Source organism: Toxorhynchites rutilus, chromosome 2 (genome assembly GCF_029784135.1).
Source record: "Toxorhynchites rutilus septentrionalis strain SRP chromosome 2, ASM2978413v1, whole genome shotgun sequence".
NCBI classification, from domain to species: Eukaryota; Metazoa; Arthropoda; class Insecta; order Diptera; family Culicidae; genus Toxorhynchites; species Toxorhynchites rutilus.
In genome coordinates this window covers 310,172,344-310,194,809 of record NC_073745.1, presented here as the reverse complement: position 1 = coordinate 310,194,809, position 22,466 = coordinate 310,172,344, and the positions used below count along the sequence as shown (strand labels likewise).

Genomic DNA, 22,466 nt, shown 5'->3' with positions numbered 1-22,466 from the left:
CCATTCCAACAGGACCTGTCCTACAAAGACAAACACTGGCACGAGGCCTGCTTCCTGTGCAACAAGTGCCGCATCTCGCTAGTGGACAAGCAGTTCGGCTCGAAGGCCGACAAGATCTACTGCGGCAACTGTTACGACGCCCAGTTCGCGTCCAGATGTGACGGCTGCGGAGAGATCTTCCGTGCTGGTGAGTATTGATCTTTTCCTGTTTCGCTGCAGTTCCGATATGCTGTTGACAGATTGATGACATGACACGTGTTGTGGAAATCTGGAAATCGTCGAAAGAAGTTAACATTTGAAAAATATTCACACGCATTCGACTTCCAGTGCTTCTCGAGGACAGCAGACTAATGCGTCTCCCTAATGGCGTCGAAACAGCGCCCCCGAAATCAAACATCTGGTTTCTAAATTTTCATTCGATCTACGAGAGTGGGAAAGAAATAAGTCAATGTCTATACTTGAGCACGAATTATTCCAATCTGGCAGTCGTCTCCTCCTAAGCTCAGCAAATAGTATTCGCGTGCTCCCGGGACCAACCGGCACCAATCTCCATAACAAGAATATATCAAGTTTTTAATTCATTGATAGCAATCATTCTCACTTCTCTATTTCTACATAAGTAATCGGATTTACGCTTGGTTTCGTAGAACGCTAATCCAAGCATTGCTTATAAAAGCAATAAGAATGAAAAAAAATCCCCCCTATTTCGAAACAATCTGTGCACTTGAACAAAAACAACTTTTAATGTGGGTAATAGAAAAAATTAAATGCCCAATGTAGCTTCAATCTACTTTCCACTGCAATTAAATGCTTCATTTATCTGCTGTCAGCGAGGGATGCGTTTATCTTTCGACGAAATGTCCGTTTCTATTTGCTCTATTTATATGAGTCGTTCAGCACCAACCAATTGCATCATGGGCTAGCTGTTGCCAGCGCTACGTTTTTCTTTCGGCTCATGCTAGTTTCGCATGTAATCTGGATTTATCTCATCCTTACGCTAACCATGATCCATGATGTACCGCGGCAATTACACGCTTGATCTGATCGCGGCAAATCTCGGCGATTGTCATTCCTTCGGGTGTCATTCGCTCATTCATGTGCTGCGCTCAAGGCTCAAGAAAGCGAAAATAAAAATCCGCCAAGTTGATGTCAACAGCATCGCGAACATGTGAGATGAGTTGACATCCGTCAAGTTGTCTGTCGGTTTCGAATGTTCGCACATTGTTGTCTGTTCTTGAGAACATTTGTAATGTGTTTATTTGACATTCTTTGGGGGCAATTTTCATTTTAACCGGGGAGGCGATCTGGCGTAGTGGTAACATCCATGCCTCTCACGCTAAAGGTCACGAGTTCAATTCTCACTCCCGACATTCTTCCAAAAATGGAAGTAAAAGTGACGAACCAGCCAAATGAGTTGAAAGTCACTATAATAAAGATAAAAAAAAAAAAAAAAAATATTCATTTCAACCACGTTCGATGCTCGACTCGTGTTCCGTTCTACTAACTGTCCAAATGGAGAACGGTTGTTTAGAAGGCGAAATAAGGTGAAAGGTTAGATCCACGTTCGGCTCATCGAGATAACCGAGTGCGGGGAGAAAACACGCGACATAAACAAAGACAAATCAACTAAACAATAACAAACAGCTATAGCGCGCCTGACAGCGCGCATGGAAAGCGCAATTGTTTGAACAACCCACACTAGAGGGCACACGAGTTGGCCTGAGACAATGTGCAAATGTCACCGAGTCAGTAGTTATAGGTTCGACCTTGACAGCGGGACTCACTACACGACGATGCGGTTGATACGTTGGTCGCTCCGAATGGCTGTGCACATCAAAGCGGGGGCGATGTCAAATTCCTGCGATAATGTAGATATGATTTATGCCCGTCTAGTTAGTTAGCGTTTGTTCGAGAAAGTTGCAAGGGAAGATTCTCGTCTGGCTTTTTTGAGATAAACAATGTGAGCATTTTGATTGAACCTAATTGTCTCCATTAATTCAAGGCAAATCCTTGGCGACGTCTTTACATCACATCAAGTTGTCGAAGAAGGTCCTTCTCTGGCAGACGATAAGGGGATGTCCAAGCCGCTCTTCTTTCGAGTCTTATGACGAACGGTGACATATATAGTACGAAGTGCTTGCCAGAAGTTGCCGCCCTCATCAAGAATAATCACGCGAAGGTGATGTGGTCTTTATGCCGAACCTGGCAACAGCCCATTATGCCTAAAAAATCACTGTAGGATGGATCGGCTGGAGATAAACATTGTAGCGCAGACCTCCAACCCTCCCAACATCCCCCAGCAGCGACCGATAGGAAACTTTTGGGCGAATGGCCAAAATGGAGAGACAGCTGACCACCAAAGCCACGAAAAGGTTAAAAAACACGCCGATATACATCTTTTCATCGGCCGTGGTTGAGGTTCCGGCCATGGTTGGGATCCCTACGGATCAATAACGGACTTTTATAAAAATCATTTTCCAATTTTGTTGCTGTCGTTCCCAGTTGACACTCTTTAAACAAAAAGTGCACTGTCGATGCGTGGAAACCAGCTCAACGTGTTAATCTTCGGATGTAATGGAAGCACTCTTGAAGAGTCTGCCAAATAAAAGTTTTTTTTGAGGCTCATCCACTTAAGAAAATCAATATTGTGATATTGAAATATATTGTTATCGCGGGACATTTTCGCCTCTTTTGCTAAATGCGGGACTTTTCGCAGGACGTAATCTTACGCGGGACATTTTGTTGAAATGCGGGACGTCTGGTCAGTTTAGTGTTAACTAAACTGATCCCACCAAATAAACAGCATGATTTTCACAACGTGAATACTAGACTGAGCGTTTTCCATCACCTGTCACGGTGCGATGAAGAAATTCCATCTTTTTGCCACTGGAGCATTTTCTACGACTTTTTTTTAAGCTCTCAACGTTTCCTGGTTACAAATCGTGACAAACCCAAGTTTTCTACCTTTTATTCATTCGAACTAGAGAGTGAGTCGATAATTATTGCAATACTTTAGATTGATTGGAAAACCAGCTGAAGTTATCGAAATAAAACCAAAAATAGTTCAAAAAGATCAGTGCATGTGCTTATTTCAGCTTACAAACGTCGGTTGAATTTTAGAAAGAGTTTGAGTAAAATACTCGATCCGTTTTTCTTAGTTATGTTCCACTCCTCATCTTTTTTTTTGCTTACTTCGGCTCTGCTTTGGTTATCTGAAGTCCGCATATCCTTAACACGTAGAGTGCAACGGTTTTATAGCGACTCTATGGAAATTTTTAAACGTATTAGAGACATCGTTTTTATTGTAGTGGAAGGTATTTTTGTTCGAAAGGGAATACTTATGTTAGTTGCCTTTATTATTATATGTTACCGAGTTTTCACTCAGGGTGGTTAGTCAGTCACAAGTGACTGACGTGGCAGTCAACGTGTTAAGCAACCTGAAATGGCAACCGAAATAACACCTTTACTATAAAACGGATCCACGATATATTTCTGAACACCATGAACTCTCAAATAATTGAATGAAAATCGATTCCCGATGGCGATTTACGATTTGCAACAATTTACAATTTGTTAAGACTTTTGAAATTAATGATTTACAATTATTGATTAACGATTCATCAACGTGTGTTGAGTGAAGGTTCTCGCTTTACAATGCCAACAAAAAAAAGAACTATGTATCGGCTCAAGGAGGAGCGTCATGAATGAAATTGACGGAAAACGGCAAAGTTCAACAAAACCATGTGTCATACATCATACAATTTTTTATGAGAAAACCTTTTTATGATTTATTGTATTGACACCACTTTAACAAACCACGATAAGAAAAACAAATTCAGAATGGAATGGAATGAAATTTTTGTCGTTAGTTTTTTGATACAGATTTTTTTGATAAAAATACAGATATATAGATTGTTTCAGAGAATTTTGCAAATGACACTTCATTGTTGTTGTCTTGAATTATAGAGGAAATGTTGACTTGTTGACTTCTTCAGTTAATTCGCCTTGAGCCTTGGAAAGGAACAATTTGGAAAACTAAACCTAAACTCTCATCGCCCGGCCTTGAGAAATGCCATTTGGACATCCTCGTCGCTGTCGACTAGTTGCTAATTAAATGTTGAATCATGTATCATATTTAAATTGTGAATTATGAATGTAACCTTGAAAAAGTCCAAAAAATCCCGGCCAACTGAATGATTGATCAATAGATAATGATTGTTGTACCTCATCGATACTTTCTTTGCTCATTATTAAGAGCATGGATAAGTAAGCACATGAATGCACGGGACAAACGTATGGGAAAATGGGATATTCGCTAATTTAAATCTTTTACGGAATTGAAAATCGTAATTTCTCGCCTACCAAACGAATCTTAGTAAATTTCCTCTTCTATTGGTTTGCACATCATCGAAATCCGTTCGCAGCCAAAACAGTTATTAATGTAGAAACTATTCCATAAAAACGTGACTTTTTCCTGATTTCGCACCCTTACTGAAAGGCGTGGTCCTACGTCAAAAAAAGGAAAGGGAAAGAAATCAGCTCACGTTGTTTCCAATTCATCATGTGTACCATATCTCCGATGGTGGTATTTTCACAACAGTCCACACACTCCATTGACATTACAAGAAAATAGAAAAATTCTGTTCCTCCTCATCTTCATTCCGTTCCATCTTCAGTGCTGGAGCCTATTCTCGCAATGACGCTGTTTGGAAATCTGATGAAAGGATGAAATAAACCACAATGTGTCGTGCTAATCTCGATTCACAAATATGTAACCGAAAATGAGTGGATGATTCAGATACTTGAACAGAATGAGAGTATTCACTTTTGTCGCACCAAGTGTATAAAAAAAGCTGAGGAATTGATTACACTTCCCTGTTGTCCTGCTAGCTGTTCGTTCACCTAGGTAACACTTACCGACACACTATGGGACGAGTTAAGTAGTGGTAACAGAGTATGCATCGTTCGCCTCACGTAGTCCGTATGATCCAACTGCTTCAACATGCTGGGGGACTCGATATGTTGCGAATGAGAGGCAAAGAAGAATATTAACTTGCAGTGCCTAAAGCGATCATGACGTTCTGGTTCGCATGCTGACCGGTTCGCCAAGTGCTAATCGAGACAGAGTTGTTTCGTTCTCATTTTTCCACTAAAGAATGCCACAAGGTGAAATGACTTCTGCTAGATCCTATTTTCACAAACGAAAGTGAATTATTCAGTGAAACGTTCATTCGGCAAACGAATTCGGTGGCGAATGACGTGAGATGGTTCAAGTCTCGGTGTTCCCGCAGGCGAATGGCGTGACTATGGTTTGTCACTTTCGTAAGATTTGAAGTCGTGTCATCATATGCTATCGGCACGGGTATCAAATAGAAACTTAAAAGTAAGGTGGCTTCCACAAGGAAGCGAGAATCTTTTCTATCTCACGTTATTTTCCGGGGTTGTTCTGACATTGATTGAGTGACAGAGGGACCTAGAATCCAGGGTAATTCTGATACTCTCACTAATGAGGTAACCGACAGACTAGCGGGTCACGACTATGATAAATATGTGGTTGATATGCCTTCTATGAATACTGTTCGCTTGGTCTAGATATACCATGAGAGACTCTTGGGATTCGGAATGGCTTATCAGGTTCAACACTGCTTCACGGGGAATCAATCCGCTCACATCTGTTTGGTATGACAATCCACAACATCTTCTCCCGCCTTCTCATTGAATACAAACAGCACTGTCAGAAATGAAGTGCCCGTGTTGTTCTTCGATCATTTTATTTTGATTACTTTGGGGTTTTGAAGAAAAATGTATTGTTTCCAATAATGTTTCGTATAGCAGAGCAAGGAATAAATAAAACCCGATTGAATTTACTTCATTATTACGAAATTAATGTTAATCAATTTCTCAAGTGACAAAAAATAGTGCTCAAAAAGATCAATATTCTTCAAAACTATGCACGTTGAATTGATTACTTGGTATGTTGAATCGAAGGACGACGCACTGTCAGTTTGTTCTTCAGGTTTGCTTTCTGAAGTCAAGCGCCCACGGTACGCTCGAAAATGGTCAGCTGCATTTCTCGACTTGTCATCGTTGGATTTTTTCTGGTCTGACAAACAAAGTTTGCATCTTCGTGAAAAGATTATAGCTTCTCCCGCTTGCATCCTAGTGTATCGACCACCGATCCAGTTTCATGGAACATCTTTTGTACTTTGTGGACCCCAGAATAACTTGCACCATAGTTAGCTATAATTTTACTCAAAGGTACTTGCTGTTGATAATCTTGAACTATGAATTTTCTCATATTAGGCTGTCAAAAAAGTCCTGCGGTATTTCCGCGAGGTGTCGTTGTAAGCGCGTAGTTCTATTTGTATTCATTGTATCGAGTCATACTATAGCTTGTTGGAAAGGTATTTTCGCTATAATATAGTCCTTGACAGTGTTTTGTTTGGTTAAGTCGTTCGTGAGTTATAGTGTCGCAAATATGGAGCAAAATAAAGAGAAAATCCGACATATTTTACAGTACTACTATGACAAAGGCAAAAATGCATCTCAAGCTGCCAATAAAATTTGTGCAGTTTACGGACCCGATACAGTTTCCATTTTCACCGCACAACGATGGTTTCAACGTTTTCGTTCTGGTGTAGAGGTCGTCGAAGATGTGCCACGCTCCGGAAGGCCTGTCGTCGAAAATTGCGACAAAATCGCTGAATTAGCCGAGAAAGACCGGCATAGTAGCAGCCGTAGCATCGGCCAAGAGCTGGGGATAAGTCATCAAACCGTTATTAACCATTTGAAGAAGCTTGGATTCACAAAGAAGCTCGATGTATGGGTGCCACACACGTTGACGCAAAAAACATCTTTGACCGTATCGACGCATGTGAATCGCTGCTGAATCGCAACAAAATCGACCCGTTTCTGAAGCGGATGGTGACTGGCGATGAAAAGTGGGTCACTTACGACAACGTGAAGGGCAAACGGTCGTGGTCGAAGCCCGCTGAAGCGGCTCAGACGGTGGCCAAGCCCTCATTAACGGCCAGGAAGGTTCTGCTGTGTGTTTGGTGGGATTGTCAAGGAATAATCTATTATGAGCTGCTTCCCTATGGCCAAGTGCTCAATTCGGACCTGTACTGCCAACAACTGGACCGCTTGAAGGTAGCACTCATGAAGAAGAGGCCATCTTTGATAAACAGATGCCGCATTGTCTTCCATCAGGACAACGCCAGGCCACACACATCTTTGGTGACGCGCCAGAAGCTCCGGGAGCTCGGATGGGAGGTTCTTTTGCATCCGCCGTATAGTCCGGACCTTGCACCAAGTGACTACCACCTGTTTTTGTCCATGGCGAACGAGATAGGTAGTCAGAAGTTAGCCACAAAAGAGGCCTGTGAAAATTGGCTATCCGAGTTTTTGGCCAATAAGAAAGCGAGCTTCTATAACAGGGGTATTATGAAGTTGGCATCTCGTTGGGAACAAGTCATCTAACAAAACGGCGCATATTTGACTTAAAACAGATGAATGTAACTAATTTTATGAACAAATGAAAATTCAAAAAAAAATACCGCAGGACTTTTTTGACAGCCTAATATATACAGAAATTGGCTTCATTTCCACCTTGAAACGTTAAAATTAAATTAAGTTAGTATTTCATGAACCCAACCAACTGTAAAAAATATCTCTCGATAGTCAGCACCAACTATGACAACCCGGTACTCCATCGCCTCGACAGAGTGCGAAGCATACGATATTGAACGTTCAGCTAAGCACTTTTTGAAAAAAAAAAAACTACGAATAAGACAAGATTAGAGGTAATCCAACGGGGACGAATAACTTTCAGGTTAAAGACCCTTATAAACAAAAAATGGGTGGGTTATATCTATGATATAACCGCAAGGTTGACGTGGGACTACTTTAGCTCAGCAATCATTCGTTTGTATTGATTAAATTATTGATTGAATGAAACAGTTTCCAAATTCAATTGAATTCAATATATTTACTTTGTGAGTAAAAAGATTGAACAAATGCCATGTAAAGTCAATTCATGTATTGTGATAGATTGTTCTTCGTTACGAGTAGATTTAATGACAGACCTTTTACGTTTGGTATGATGCCTAGGACAAAATATATGTACGGAAGAATTATCAAACGTTTGATGAACCAGCCTAAGGCTGAAAATCTTTCGAATAAAGACCAAAAAAAAGTTATCAAACGATTATTTTATTTTACATTTCCCTCTGAAGTTTACATCTCTCAAGTGTACGTACTTCTCGAACCGCGAATCTGCTTAAAACTGGAAAGTTCATTCGCTTCTAGTGTCTGCACGATTTTTACAGGTTCCTTAGTTTAGAAGATCGTGTTAGGACAGACATATTCCAGTCTGCACAAAGGCAAGCGAGGACAAAAGTACTCGATGTTTGCATTTATTTGCAGAGTCGATTTCCCCAGAAAACTTGGGTTTGAAATCTGTGTAGGGAAACACGTTTCAGTCGGAACAAAAATACCCCCGACTTGCATGAATTTGAAGTGCCGATTTCCTCCAGGCACCTTGGTTTAGAAATTTCGGTTACGGAATACATTTCGGTGGGAACAACAGCTCCCCCTACTTTCATGTGTTTGCAATGCCGATTTCTCCATCGCTGCTTGGTTTTGTAGTCTGTGTTAGGGAACATTTTTCGGTGAGAACAAATGTCCCCCTACTTTCATTTATTTGCAATGCCGATTTCCCCAAGGCTGCTTGGTTTTGATGGCTATGTTAGGGAAACTGTAAATCGGGCCAATCAAAACGAGGCAGTTAGGGCGTTTAGATAACGCCTAATATTTTACAGTTATTCAATTGTTTATCTAATGAAAAATAACATTTTGTTAGTTGCGATAGATGCGTAGAAATAGTCCCTATCAATTGATGCAAACATCTTCCCGATCCAGTAATGTTAAATGTTCGAGTTATAAGCATTCGAAATCTTTAATTTTTTCCTGCATGTTCTGTGGTTAGGTTTTCATTTTACCCCACATATATTCCGGTTAGACATAGTCCCACGTCAAAACAAAAATAACAGTCACTACATCTGTATTCATCATTATCTGCAGGAAAAAGCTTAGACTTCATACAACATGCAATCAAAAATACGTTCAGAACAACAGTTTATATCGCATTTTCACGACACAAAATTAGAGGTCAGGAAGGGGAATTCCTGGAAGCACCTAAAACAAACGCACAACGCGAGCATTGTTTTCGGCGCCCAAAAGTTCCAGTCCATCAATGATATCAACGTGTTACGTGTGAGTGAGAAGGAGCTAGTCACGCTATCGGAACGGTAGACGAAAATTGGCGTAGGTTCCGTGTGTTTTATTGCTGCCAATTGTGATCGAAAAAGGAAAAATTGCTTTTTTTCGTACAAATTGTTTACTTCCAAACTAGCGCCAACCATTGCGAATATCACGACGGCTCACATTGAAGCGGCGCTGTCACTTCGCCGCCGCCACAGATTTGCTCGCCTGTTAGCGGCTTCAAATTAACACCATAAATTATCCGGATAGAAGTTTACCCCGTGCCGTTTGGTCTATTTTGAATTCAAAGTCGGAGTCGTAGTCCACCGCCTATCGATCGACGCAAACAAACACATTTTGTTCGATATATTTCAATAAAAGGCATTATTTATCCAGTTTCTAGCAACTTCCGGGGGTGGTAAGCAACAAAAATGCGTACGTGGGGGGGGTGACACTTGGCCGCCCCATATGGGCAGCAGCAGCACGAGTTTCTGCCCTACTTCCCTTGCTTGGCGTGAGGTGCTCACGAACTTTCCGGTGTGACATTGCGACGCGGTCCCGCAGTCGGGTTAGAAAAATGCAAATAAATCAACCAGCACAGCCAAGAATGGGTTTATGATAATTGATATCGGAAAAGTTGGACAGCCATTGTCTAACCCAACAATCGATATATTGATCACAATAGTTTGGAAAGCAGTAAAATTTGACAAATGCGCCATAGCTGATTTATTTGATCCCATTAGAACGCTTTTTAAGGTACGACAACAAAATCTATAAATCAAATGAAATTTAAACCCATGTTCCAAAGCTATTATTATTGAAGAGTGATGGACCAATACAAACTATCGCCCAAGAGATCTCCGTTGAGGTCAGCTGACGGCGATTGAGTTGTTGCTGCCGTGGGAAGTGTGGGCGCCGAGACACACATCTGAGAACCAGGTCAATTTATTCAGAATGTTATGCCGATTCGGACGCGCAGAGATAATTACAAGTGCAAAGTGCCTTTTTTGTTTCAGCGCCGATCAGAGGTAATGAGATTCTTGAAGGACAAACTCACAAATATATTATCAGAGTATTGAATTGATGCTCGAATTAATCATCTCGCCAGACAGCAGCACCTTCTATAAAACGGAACCAAACCCCAACAACAGCAAAAAACAAGCAAGCAACTTTGCAACTGACAGTGTTTTTTTCTTTTGACGGTCGTAGACTAATATGGGCGAACAATGTGCGGCAGTGGGTGTGTAATCATTAACGCACCAGTCTCTTGGAGATCTGCACGTTTTCGACGAGTTTGCTGGATGGATGATATACAGCAACATCTGCTAGCGCCAGTCATTCAGCACATCATCATTTCACATTTTAGGCGTGGCCAAATATGGTTTCGGACATTGGACCAAGAGTTCGCTGCTGGCGCTCCTGACAAACGGTACAAAACAAACGCTATTCGAACGCCTCGTCTGTCCTGTGATTGTTTATCATTGCACCTCATGTATGGATTGCGAACGGATAGAGGGTGTTTGGTTTCGCCAGGTGAGCGTAACGCAGCCGAGCAAGCAATCATTGTCACGTGTACAAATGACTGATAATGCATTAAAATGTTAAATATTGACGATAAGTTGGTGGTAGGATCGGAGCAAATAGTCACGTTCTGGCTCAGTGGAAAAATTTGATGATATCACGCTACAGGTTTGCTTTGCCCTAGCGTTAATGCCTATCAGATTTGAACTGGGTGCTGATTTTGTATGTAACTCGCCAGTAATGATAATTCAATGGATGTTATGGTTTTTCTTTTGATTTTATTTGATGCATTCTTGTTGTTTTTTTTAGAAGTTCAAAAATGACTACGGATTGACATTCGTTTAAAACATAAAACTTACAGAAATTTTATTCAAAGAAAGCTCCATCGAAAGCCACAAACATGGCCCATCTTTCTGGTAGAGGTCTGGTTGTTTTGAAGCGATATAACTATCGATCCAATTTTTGATATCCTTATAAGATAGAAGCCGCTCTTCAGAAAGGGCCTATGCCATGGCCCGGAACAAATAGTAATCTGATGGAGCAATGTCTGGTGAATATGACTCCCAGTAACAGTTTTCTAGATAATTCATTTTCTTGTCGTCTCTATACTCTCAATCCGGTTGGAGCTCTTTTTAAAGGTACAATTTGTAGTCAATACCAGTGATAGTTTCAGATGATGGGTGCTTCCATTTGTGCGTCTTGTTTCTTTAGGTTGCTTCCTTTAATCTTTATCATTCAAAATATCAATTCAATTCAAAAATCAGTTGTTCTATGGCTTCAAACGGGAGCAACAACAAAAAATTCTATTCCCACTTGATCTTGAATCTTGAATTTTGAATCTTGAATCTTGAATCTTGAATCTTGAATCTTGAATCTTGAATCTTGAATCTTGAATCTTGAATCTTGAATCTTGAATCTTGAATCTTGAATCTTGAATCTTGAATCTTGAATCTTGAATCTTGAATCTTGAATCTTGAATCTTGAATCTTGAATCTTGAATCTTGAATCTTGAATCTTGAATCTTGAATCTTGAATCTTGAATCTTGAATCTTGAATCTTGAATCTTGAATCTTGAATCTTGAATCTTGAATCTTGAATCTTGAATCTTGAATCTTGAATCTTGAATCTTGAATCTTGAATCTTGAATCTTGAATCTTGAATCTTGAATCTTGAATCTTGAATCTTGAATCTTGAATCTTGAATCTTGAATCTCTTGAATCTCTTGAATCTCTTGAATCTCTTGAATCTCTTGAATCTCTTGAATCTCTTGAATCTCTTGAATCTCTTGAATCTCTTGAATCTCTTGAATCTCTTGAATCTCTTGAATCTCTTGAATCTCTTGAATCTCTTGAATCTCTTGAATCTCTTGAATCTCTTGAATCTCTTGAATCTCTTAAATCTCTTGAATCTCTTGAATCTATTGAATCTATTGAATCTCTTGAATCTCTTGAATCTCTTGAATCTCTTGAATCTCTTGAATCTCTTAAATCTCTTGAATCTCTTGAATCTCTTGAATCTCTTGAATCTCTTGAATCTCTTGAATCTCTTGAATCTCTTGAATCTCTTGAATCTCTTGAATCTCTTGAATCTCTTGAATCTCTTGAATCTCTTGAATCTCTTGAATCTCTTGAATCTCTTGAATCTCTTGAATCTCTTGAATCTTTGAATCTCTTGAATCTCTTGAATCTCTTGAATCTCTTGAATCTCTTGAATCTCTTGAATCTCTTGAATCTCTTGAATCTCTTGAATCTCTTGAATCTCTTAAATCTCTTGAATCTCTTGAATCTCTTGAATCTCTTGAATCTCTTGAATCTCTTGAATCTCTTGAATCTCTTGAATCTCTTGAATCTCTTGAATCTCTTGAATCTCTTGAATCTCTTGAATCTCTTAAATCTCTTGAATCTCTTGAATCTATTGAATCTATTGAATCTCTTGAATCTCTTGAATATCTTGAATCTATTGAATCTCTTGAATCTCTTAAATCTTTTGAATCTCTTGAATCTCTTGAATCTCTTGAATCTCTTGAATCTATTGAATCTCTTGAATCTCTTGAATATCTTGAATCTCTTGAATCTCTTGAATCTCTTGAATCGATGAAGACTGTATTCTCTTGAATGTCTTGAATCTTTTGAATCTCTTGAATTTCTCGAATCACTTGAATCTCTTGAATCTCTTGAATCTCATAAATCTCTTGAATCTCTTGAATCTATGAAGAGTGTATTCTCTTGAATGTCTTGAACCTCTTGAATCTCTTTAATCTCTCGAATCTCTTGAATCTCTTGAATCTCTTGAATCTCTTGAATCTCTTGAATCTCTTGAATCTCTTGAATCTCTTGAATCTATGAAGAGTGTATTCTCTTGAATGTCTTGAATCTCTTGAATCTCTTGAATCTCTTGAATCGATGAAGACTGTATTCTCTTGAATGTCTTGAATCTTTTGAATCTCTTGAATTTCTCGAATCACTTGAATCTCTTGAATCTCTTGAATCTCTTGAATCTCTTGAATCGATGAAGACTGTATTCTCTTGAATGTCTTGAATCTTTTGAATCTCTTGAATTTCTCGAATCACTTGAATCTCTTGAATCTCTTGAATCTCATAAATCTCTTGAATCTCTTGAATCTATGAAGAGTGTATTCTCTTGAATGTCTTGAACCTCTTGAATCTCTTTAATCTCTCGAATCTCTTGAATCTCTTGAATCTCTTGAATCTCTTGAATCTCTTAAATCTCTTGAATCTCTTGAATCTCTTGAATCTCTTAAATCTCTTGAATCTCTTGAATCTCCTGAATCTTTTGAATCTTATGAATCGCTTGAATCTCTTGAATCTCTTGGATCCTTAAATTCTTGGTTTCCATGCTTTTATGAACAGTGGCAAGGGCTGCTTAATCATAAATCGTTTTTGACAATTGTTACGCAGAAAAAAATAATCGGAAGAACTCTCCAGAATTGGTGATCTTAGCTATTCATTTTGAAGAATGCGAAAACTGTCTTAAGCTTTACACCTACACAATATTTCACCATACATACATGATCCGCCACTAAATTGTTTCTATGTCCGTAAATCAGGTAATCGTTAAATCCCTCAGTACCATCAAGGTTGGACTCTTTTCGTGACACACAGGGTGTCCCCGGAAATCTAAGCACGATTTGAAATGACAATACCAACTCAATTTTTGAACATGTTTTATTATTATTTCTCTTTTATGTTCTCTACAGTGTCCTCTTACAGTTCAACATAATAGAACGTTTTTCTGGTCCAGGTTTTGGTCCGTTATTGCCAACTAATTCAGCGAAATATCGAGAATAGCACCATTTGAGCTTGATTTGTTTGCGCTTTTGCGAGAAAACTTCACGCATTTTTACTAAAACTTCTTAATCATGTTACGCTGGACATTGTTTAAATTTCAATCTTTAAGTCTGCCTTTTTTAACTATTTAAACGTCTTCGGAGAGTAACAGAGAGGTAGCAAAATCGTGCCCCAAAAATAATTAAAAGTTAAGCATTTACTTTTTTCGTAAGCACTTTTTTCTTTCGCCATTTTGCGAACCAACAAACAGATGGTATTATACAAAATGATCACATCAAAAAAACGAAAATGTTTGTTTACACCACGAGCTTGCACACACGTATGAAAACCATACATTACATTGTTGTGATCAATACAAACACATCTATATAAATAAAAATGGAAGGCCAAATGTGTTGGGAAGCGCAAAACCCGAAAAAGGAATGGTCCGATTTGAGCCGTCTTTATTTTGTTGTATGTATCCTTGCCCATATATCAATATAGTGGAGAGAAAAATCGGAAAATTTTCGGAAAGCTCTGAAGGAAGGTCGAAAAATTAGGAAAATTTAATTCCCTATGTTTTACAATTATATAACGATGAGCATTATTAGTCCTTTCCATATTTGTGCTAACGAAATTGATCTTTGTTTGAAGGTGGAAATGGAGTTTCAGGCGAAATAACGCACTCCTATATCTTTTATCTATATAAATAAAAATAGAAGTTCAAATGTCGTTAGCTTTAGGCAAGAGGAAGTTCGCCGGGTCAGCTAGTTTAGTAATATAAATTAAAATAATCTTCATCTCACGTGACAGATTGCAGGCAAAACTTAACTGATCTTATAGAAACTGGACAGAGTGTATTCAACGAATGTCCATGTTATTCTACGATTTGTATTTTAAATTAAGGGGGACCCCTGTCTGGATGGTCGAACAATAATGAATTTTCGTGATTTTTTTTTCGGATGTTAGGAATAAAGGGAAGCGATTGGGTATTTTAATAATTGTTTATGGTATATTGGTATATCTGAATATCGGTATCTTGCTGGTGGTATCGGTTCTGAAGCAACGAGGTGTCGCAGAACGAGTTCCATTGAATATGTCGAATCTTTAAGAACAATACCTAAAGCGTTACATAGGAGTTTATGAAAATTCGAAAAATTGCCAAAATGGCTGTCGTTTTTGTTAAAAATGAGTTATTTTTCATAAAAAATCACTGTTTAGAAAAAATCATAAAAAATCGAAAAAAATAGATATCAAAAAACGGCAATGTAACGCTTTGGATAATTCATTTCTACATGCTGATAAAAAAGTTCATCCAAATTGGTCGAGTAGATCCTGAGATATCGATACCACCAGTTGAAAAAAACATGGTGTCGAGAAATATGCGTTTAAAAATTCGTACAGCAATACTATGTCCCTTGAGGTGACTTCATGCTTTCGGCTGTAACTTTCCCACGAAATCAAATATCGAAAAATTCTTTAAGGGCAACATTTCTGAGGACATAAGCTTCCCAAAACTGCAAAAAACAAAAATTTCGATTTTTTCGATTTTCCAGACCGGAGTTCCCGCTTAATGAAGATTTGTACACACTATTCAAAACATGCTCAAAAAAGTTTTTGTTAGTTTGTCAGCAGCAAACCTGATCAGCTTTGACATAAAAACGTCCATTACATACTTGCACGAAAATACAGAAACAAAAATAGTTATGAAGGACTCATTCATCTATTAGGTGAATTTGCATGATAAAAATTCTATGTACTTTTTGCATTATTTGAAATAGAATATAACACTCGGCGGGAAAGATGGACACTAACTTAAAGTTCAAGTTCATGTACTCGATAAGTTTTGGAGGTCTTCAAATATGCCTTAAAATTATCAAACGAAAAGGCTAGACTAAAATCACCTAGGAGGGCTTGTAATTTTTCTTATTTTTTTATGTCGAAAATAGCTTCCGGCATTCGGAACGACCAATTCGGATTACGTTTTAAAAACCGCTCTGCTGATTCGTCCATGATATGTGGTTGCACTTGCAAATGTAGCTAGTGGGCATCTGTTAATCAAAGAGAGAGGAGCTGATTAAGTTGTTTTCAAAACTAAATATTTGTTTTTTTTCGGTGGAGTGTCCGTCTTACCCGACTTAATTAGTATTCTATTTTTGTTAATATTTCTGGTGTAAAAATAAGAAAAATTCACCGCTGATTCAATAAACTGGATGAGAAGTGATGGTAAAACATTCACATAACGAAAAATACCCCAAAAAAAAACCTCGATACAACCTTTTGAAAATGAAAACCTTTTTTTCTTCAGACGAAACCTTACATCGAGCTGCTCTTTGTAGATTACTTTTTTGTTTTTATTTACAATTTTAACAGAAATCCAGCTAGGTGTACACAATAAGTGTCAAAGGTATTGATACACTGTATTGCAAGTTTGTACATCATTAAAATTTGAAATAAAAATGTAATTTATCAATTATCCAAGGATGTCCGTCTTTCCTGACTTTCCCGTATATGTTTATATTGCGATGATGGTAAATTCATGTATGAATCACAAACATTGAAATTATTGATCATTTCCTGCTTCCTATGGTTACTCATTTCCTAGAGCAATGATTCCACGCGGAGATGTTCCTCGACAACGATTTAGCATAACGATACACGATAAAATAAAATGATCCGAACATAAACGATGAATCTCATTTTCCTAATAGACCCTAACAGCGCAAAACTAGAATTCAAACCGGGATGAGTCATTGACTAGTCCACGGCGAGTCAAGGCGACCAAAAAAAGAACCTGTTTTCAATGCAAAAACATAAAATCCCACGTTTTCATGATTGTGGGATCATTCAGTTCATTTTGTTCAAATGATCCAAAATTCTATCAGATTACCCAAAAGCAACTCTTTTTTTTGGGGTAGAATGTTATTCAATAAACACAAAAAATAATGTTCCATTCTGCAAATCCAATTCCAACTGATCGTTAACAACTTCAACAGTCAGCACCACCAACAATTTCTTTCCGCGAGGCTTCCTCGAGGCACAACTGCACAACCAACTTGAAAATCATAACACATTTCACCTAGCGACGGCGGCGCCCTTGGCCGCCAACTTCCAGCAGACTTGAACTCTTGAAGTCGGCGGCAAGACACGCAAAACCGAAACACAACACGCAAAGCTCCTCCAGCGGAGTCTTGAATATCTCTATTCGTCCTCCGCAAGGCGCGAGTACGAGTGGTGGCGCGGAATGTTTTTATTTTTTGTTGTTGCTCCCGCGGCCAGAAGAGCATCGAGAGCTTCGAGGTGGAGACACAATAAGACTAACTCTAGCGCTGTTTGCCGGCTTCAGTTATGAATGAACTGCTGGTTGGATTACATCGCGGAGTAGCGGGTCTTGTTTTTGCGTACTTTTACTTCCCGTATGCACTTCAATCTCCCCGAGGGGGTCATAATTGACGAGTGTGAAAGTGATTTGCGAAAAGCAGTGAAATCTTTTGAGTGCGTTGATGGTGATTTGAAAGTGATTTGAATAACAGCCTGTCCATATCGTTCGTCCTCAGAGAGCGACACATCCCAGTGTTATGAACAAAATAGCATGAACATTGTTTGTTTCATGCTTGCTTGTCAGAAGTGATTTTTGTGTGTGTGAGTTTTTGTGAACAACAACAATAGCAAGAATGGCTACCGACGTCTTGACGTCCGAATTCGATAGCCGCCTTCGACTCAAAACGAAAGTCGTCGGAGGAGAACGGATCAAACGCGCCAAGGATAACAATGAGGATATTGCGATCTTGAGTATGTTCCTGCCGGGAGCGACCGCTGCCAAAGAGAATTCCAGCTTCCGCTGTGGTCGCGGAATGGAATGCTTGATGGGTGACTGCCGGGACACAACGCCAGGTATGAAGCCCGGTTGGGGTTTGTCTGAAAATTAAGATTGATTTTGTAATGAAATGGTGAAATGGTATGCAGTCAAGACTGAATGATTAACTGTGTTTCCCAATAAATTTTAAAACCATTGATAGCGCTATAGACCACCTATCATGTACGTTTAACGATGCTTGCAACATAAACGTAACGCCAGCTTGTGACAATTAACAGTTAGGGAGTTTCTTGTTCCAACCCACAAATCAAGATATATGTGATTTTGTTCGAATATCCAATGAGTCTACATTGGAAGTATAAATTAATTGAAACCTTTCTCATTGTATCAAAATGCATTTATTTCAAAACGATATGAACAAACAGATAAACAAAAGCCTTGTCTATCGCTGGGGCATCAATAAGGACATTTTGTAAAGCGCATTCTCGTTTCTCAATTGCTCAGGGTAAAAACTTGACAAAAATAGTAAATTTTGTTTCGGAATGTATGTCTAATACTTCTTATGAACATCATTGAGTCGTTAAAACCATCTGAAGCATTCAATAGTTCGAAAAATTTATTTGTGAAATTACTCTTACATCATACTCGCCAGAATTGAATCCATCCGATTATCTCATGTTTTTTTAATATGATTACATTCAAACATTCACGTTTTCTTACTAAGCGAACGTTCGTGGATTGAATCACATAACTTATCAGAACTTATCATTTTCTATGCTGAAAGCGAATGAACTTTGTAGTCTAAAGCCTCTGTAACATAAAATCAATCAATCAATCAATATTTTAACATTATATTATTTTTTTGTTTTTAAAGTGCGTTATTCCACCTTAGATTCCATTATCATTTTCGCTTCACACCAACAGAACACGAAAATCGATTTCGTCAAGACGAGAGACGCTGCAGAATATATGGGAAATCGATTTTTCCGAATTTTCCTTTAACATTGAAAAAAAAATTTGCCGTAAATTTTTCTATGTTCGAGGACGAACACAATTAGATTAACAACCCATATAACGAAGTCATTGTAGAACATGTGGGAATTCAATTTTCCGATTTTTTCCATTTTCTTCCAAATTTTCGATTTTTATCGCCTTAACGTTGATCTACGGGCAGAGACAAACACAACAAAATAAAGACGACTCAAATTGAACGATTGAACGTTCTCGAGTTCAGCGATTCATTATAATTTATATACATACACAGTACATTCAAAAAGTTCCGGGACTATTTTTTAAAACAAAGAAAAAAAGAGATACTCAAAAGATTAGATTAGATTAGTTTTCTACATATAGGCCTTCTCTTTCCACACAAATTTTTGAACGTTCGTAGAGGTGTCGGAAGGCGGGTTTTAACTGCTCAGCCGGTAAGGAGTTCATAATACGCGTCACATTTTGTTGAATGTCTGGAACATCGTCAAAACGGTCCCCTTTCATAGCATTCTTTAGCTTGGGAAACAAGAAAATATCTGCCGGGACGAGGTCCAGAGAAAAGGGTGGATGGGTAATGACAGTCACCTTTCGTTTGGGTAAAAACTGCGCTACCAAATTCGCAGTGTGCGCGGGCGCATTGTCATGAAGCAAAACCATTCTCCTGATCGGTACTGGTCGGGCCGCACGCGTTGTATCCGTGCCAATAATCGTTCCAGGACACTTTTGTAGAAGACCGCATTCACTGTTTGCCCTGGAGGCACAAAATTTAACGGCAGCCCTCTGCTCCATAATTAAAACTGTAACGCGAAAAAAAATCACTGCATTACTGCATCACTGCATCAGCCAAAACTAGCTACTGAATCGAGATAGGGGTTCACGGTAGCTGGCCTGAAGTTGGCGGAAAGTAGTTCGTGCGTTGGAGGAGAGATAGCGCCACTTCCACTTTTTTAAGTTTTTTCATAATTTTTGAAATCCCAGACTTTTTTTACATAACGTATCACAATGTATGTAGTTATTTCCGTTATTGATATTTTTTTCTAAATGCTACGTCATGTGTTTTGTTTAATAAAATATATCACATTAACGGGTCAGTGGATTGGAAAAAAATAAATAAGTGTTTCTGAAATCTTAATATAATATGTAAAAAAGTCTCAACTTTTCAAAAATTATTGTCAGCTAGGGTCCCTTTGGTTTCAACATCTGGAAAACTGCGAAAAATATAATTTTTTGAAGATTCTCACTAAAAGTAGACATTTTGAGCACGGTTCAATAATAATTATAGAAAACTCACTTTGATTCAATCCATTTACTGGTGACAGATTGGAAATGGGTTATCCAATTCAAAAGTAACGAAGTTTCTGGCTAAATTGGGAAAAAGCCGATTGAACATGTAACGAAATTATCAAATACCTTGGATGCTTTTAAATGGACCATTTCTTGATATTCCGCAAATACGTTTGTATCAATCGATTAGCAATATTTTTATACATCTATCACAATAAAGAAAATTATAATTTTGTTGAAAAGTTATTGAATCATTGGAAAAAATATAGAGCATTATTTGATCGAAAATATCACGTTCTATCTGGTTCAATCTTCAAAGTCCCACAAACTGTGCCAATCCAAGCGAGCAACTCATGTAACGGCAAAGCACAATTCGGATATTCTAATAATATCGTTGTCCGGATAAGGGAGTGCAAAGCAATTTTCTCGCTCGAAATGCAAATGCAGTGCTCGTTCTAAGAACCTTTACTTATTGAAACGTGCCAGAGCTTCGTAATTGCGATTTCGATTACACAACCACGCTCCAGCTACAGTGTAGTCAATAGTCTTTCTCAATTCTGAGAACGCCTGATATGAAGTGCAAAGGAAAAATCACTTCGGATGGTCGATGGTGCGTGTAAAAAAAGTCACACACACACATCTGTGCCGTTTTGCTCACAATGTGAAATGATGGAGTGGACTGGAGATTTTGGAATGACACGCAGACATTGCTGATGTTTTCTATGCACTGATAAATGTAGATAGAAATGGTTACCACGATTTGTGTATGAGAAATTGTGAAATAAAGGTTCTACAGTGCGGTAATGTCCTGGACGCAACCACCATATTATCAGTAGATCTTTCTCCGTTCACCTGCTTTATATGCCAAATTCCAGCTTTATTGTTACATAACGGGTGTTAAATAAAAAATGAGAATTTTTTCAATCACATATAAAAATAAATTTTTTTTCATCGATTTCAGTATTTTTTATTAATAACATAATGTATTTTCTTCAAAAAAATGTCAGTGAATGTTTGAGTAAGGGCCGTGGTCTGCTGTTCGACGCAACTTTGTCGCAATGCTCTCACAAGAACGTTGTACTGCACTTGCGTCCATTTTCCGGAAACAATTCCGGATTCTTGTAGTCAGTTGCTTCGTGTCCTTGGCCCTCCAATTGTTTTTATACACTAGGGCACTGAGTGAGCCAAAGAAATCCTCTGTTGGGCGGCACTGGGGCAAGTTTGTTGGGTTACGATCTTTCGGCACGAACGGTATATTTTTCTCCTCAGCGTCTTCTTGGCGTAATGGGAAGACGCCTTGTCCGGCCAGAAGACGAACTTCCCATCCGCGTGATGCTCGTTCAGGAACGGCATCAGAATTTTATCGAGGCACTCTTCTCGATAGATTTGTTGGTTGATTGCCAGACCGCTCGGCTTAAACCAAGGCTTTGAAATGCCCCGGTCGGAAATGGCGATGTACAACACAACCTTTTTTTCAAACTTGTGCTTGAACTTGTATTTCACTTCAGGCGGTGTGGATGACTTGTCGCTGGAGTAGTAATTATCATTTCCTGGAATATGCGTTTTGGACACCGGAAAATAGCTTTCGTCGTCCAGAACGAAAGACGTCCCGCGGTATTTTCTGGGCATCCACCGACACTGTGGTTCAGGGAACCCAGGATACGATATACCGTACTGACAGGTACATTTTCTTCCTTAAAATGTGCCACCGTGAACTTTTTTCCTTGCTGGAAATGCGTTTCGTAGAACCGTACAATGCGTTCGCGGAGCACGTGCTGTTTCGACGCCATCTTTGCTTTGACTAAATTCAAACTAGCAAAACCAAACACGCCTACTGTTTCTAGGGAGCCCAAAGAGCAATTTTCTTGGAGAAAAAAAAATTTTACGCTCTTTATTTGAGTTACTGAAAGGTATTGAAAACATTCTCATTTTTTATTTAACACCCGTTACCTGGTGTACTTTATATTATCATCAAATATCTGATCCCTATGAAGCCTCGAAAACCAGCTGTTGTTATACATTATCGTACCGAACTTAGTTTCACTTCCTACCAAAAAGCAATTTAAAAACAGTCAGCAATCAATATTAATCAAAACATTGAGCGCTTTGTGGCACCCCTAAATCACGTCCGATTGAGCTAAAACTTTGCACAGGTCTTTTTCTTTTGATCCAATAAACAAAATGTAAATGGTCGGTTTTTAAAATTCGATGATGATTTTTTCCATACATCCATACATCATGAAAATCAAATCGTGATGATCCAATTCTTGTAGACCAAAAAAAGGTTCAGTATGTACATTCGCTCA

General features: G+C 38.6%; 1 protein-coding gene across 6 annotated transcripts in view; it reads left to right on the top strand.

Moving 5' to 3' along the window:
- Positions 1-22,466, top strand: part of LOC129770833 (four and a half LIM domains protein 2) — a 422,902-nt gene that overhangs the window by 378,473 nt on the left and 21,963 nt on the right. For 5 of the 6 annotated variants that reach the window (XM_055773941.1, XM_055773939.1, XM_055773942.1 and 2 more), the window contains one exon: positions 13-187. In XM_055773941.1, the coding sequence (XP_055629916.1) occupies positions 13-187 (175 nt within the window). Of the gene's footprint in view, positions 1-12; positions 188-17,408; positions 17,964-22,466 lie in introns of those variants that run through there. The other variant, XM_055773944.1, reaches the window with a different exon arrangement.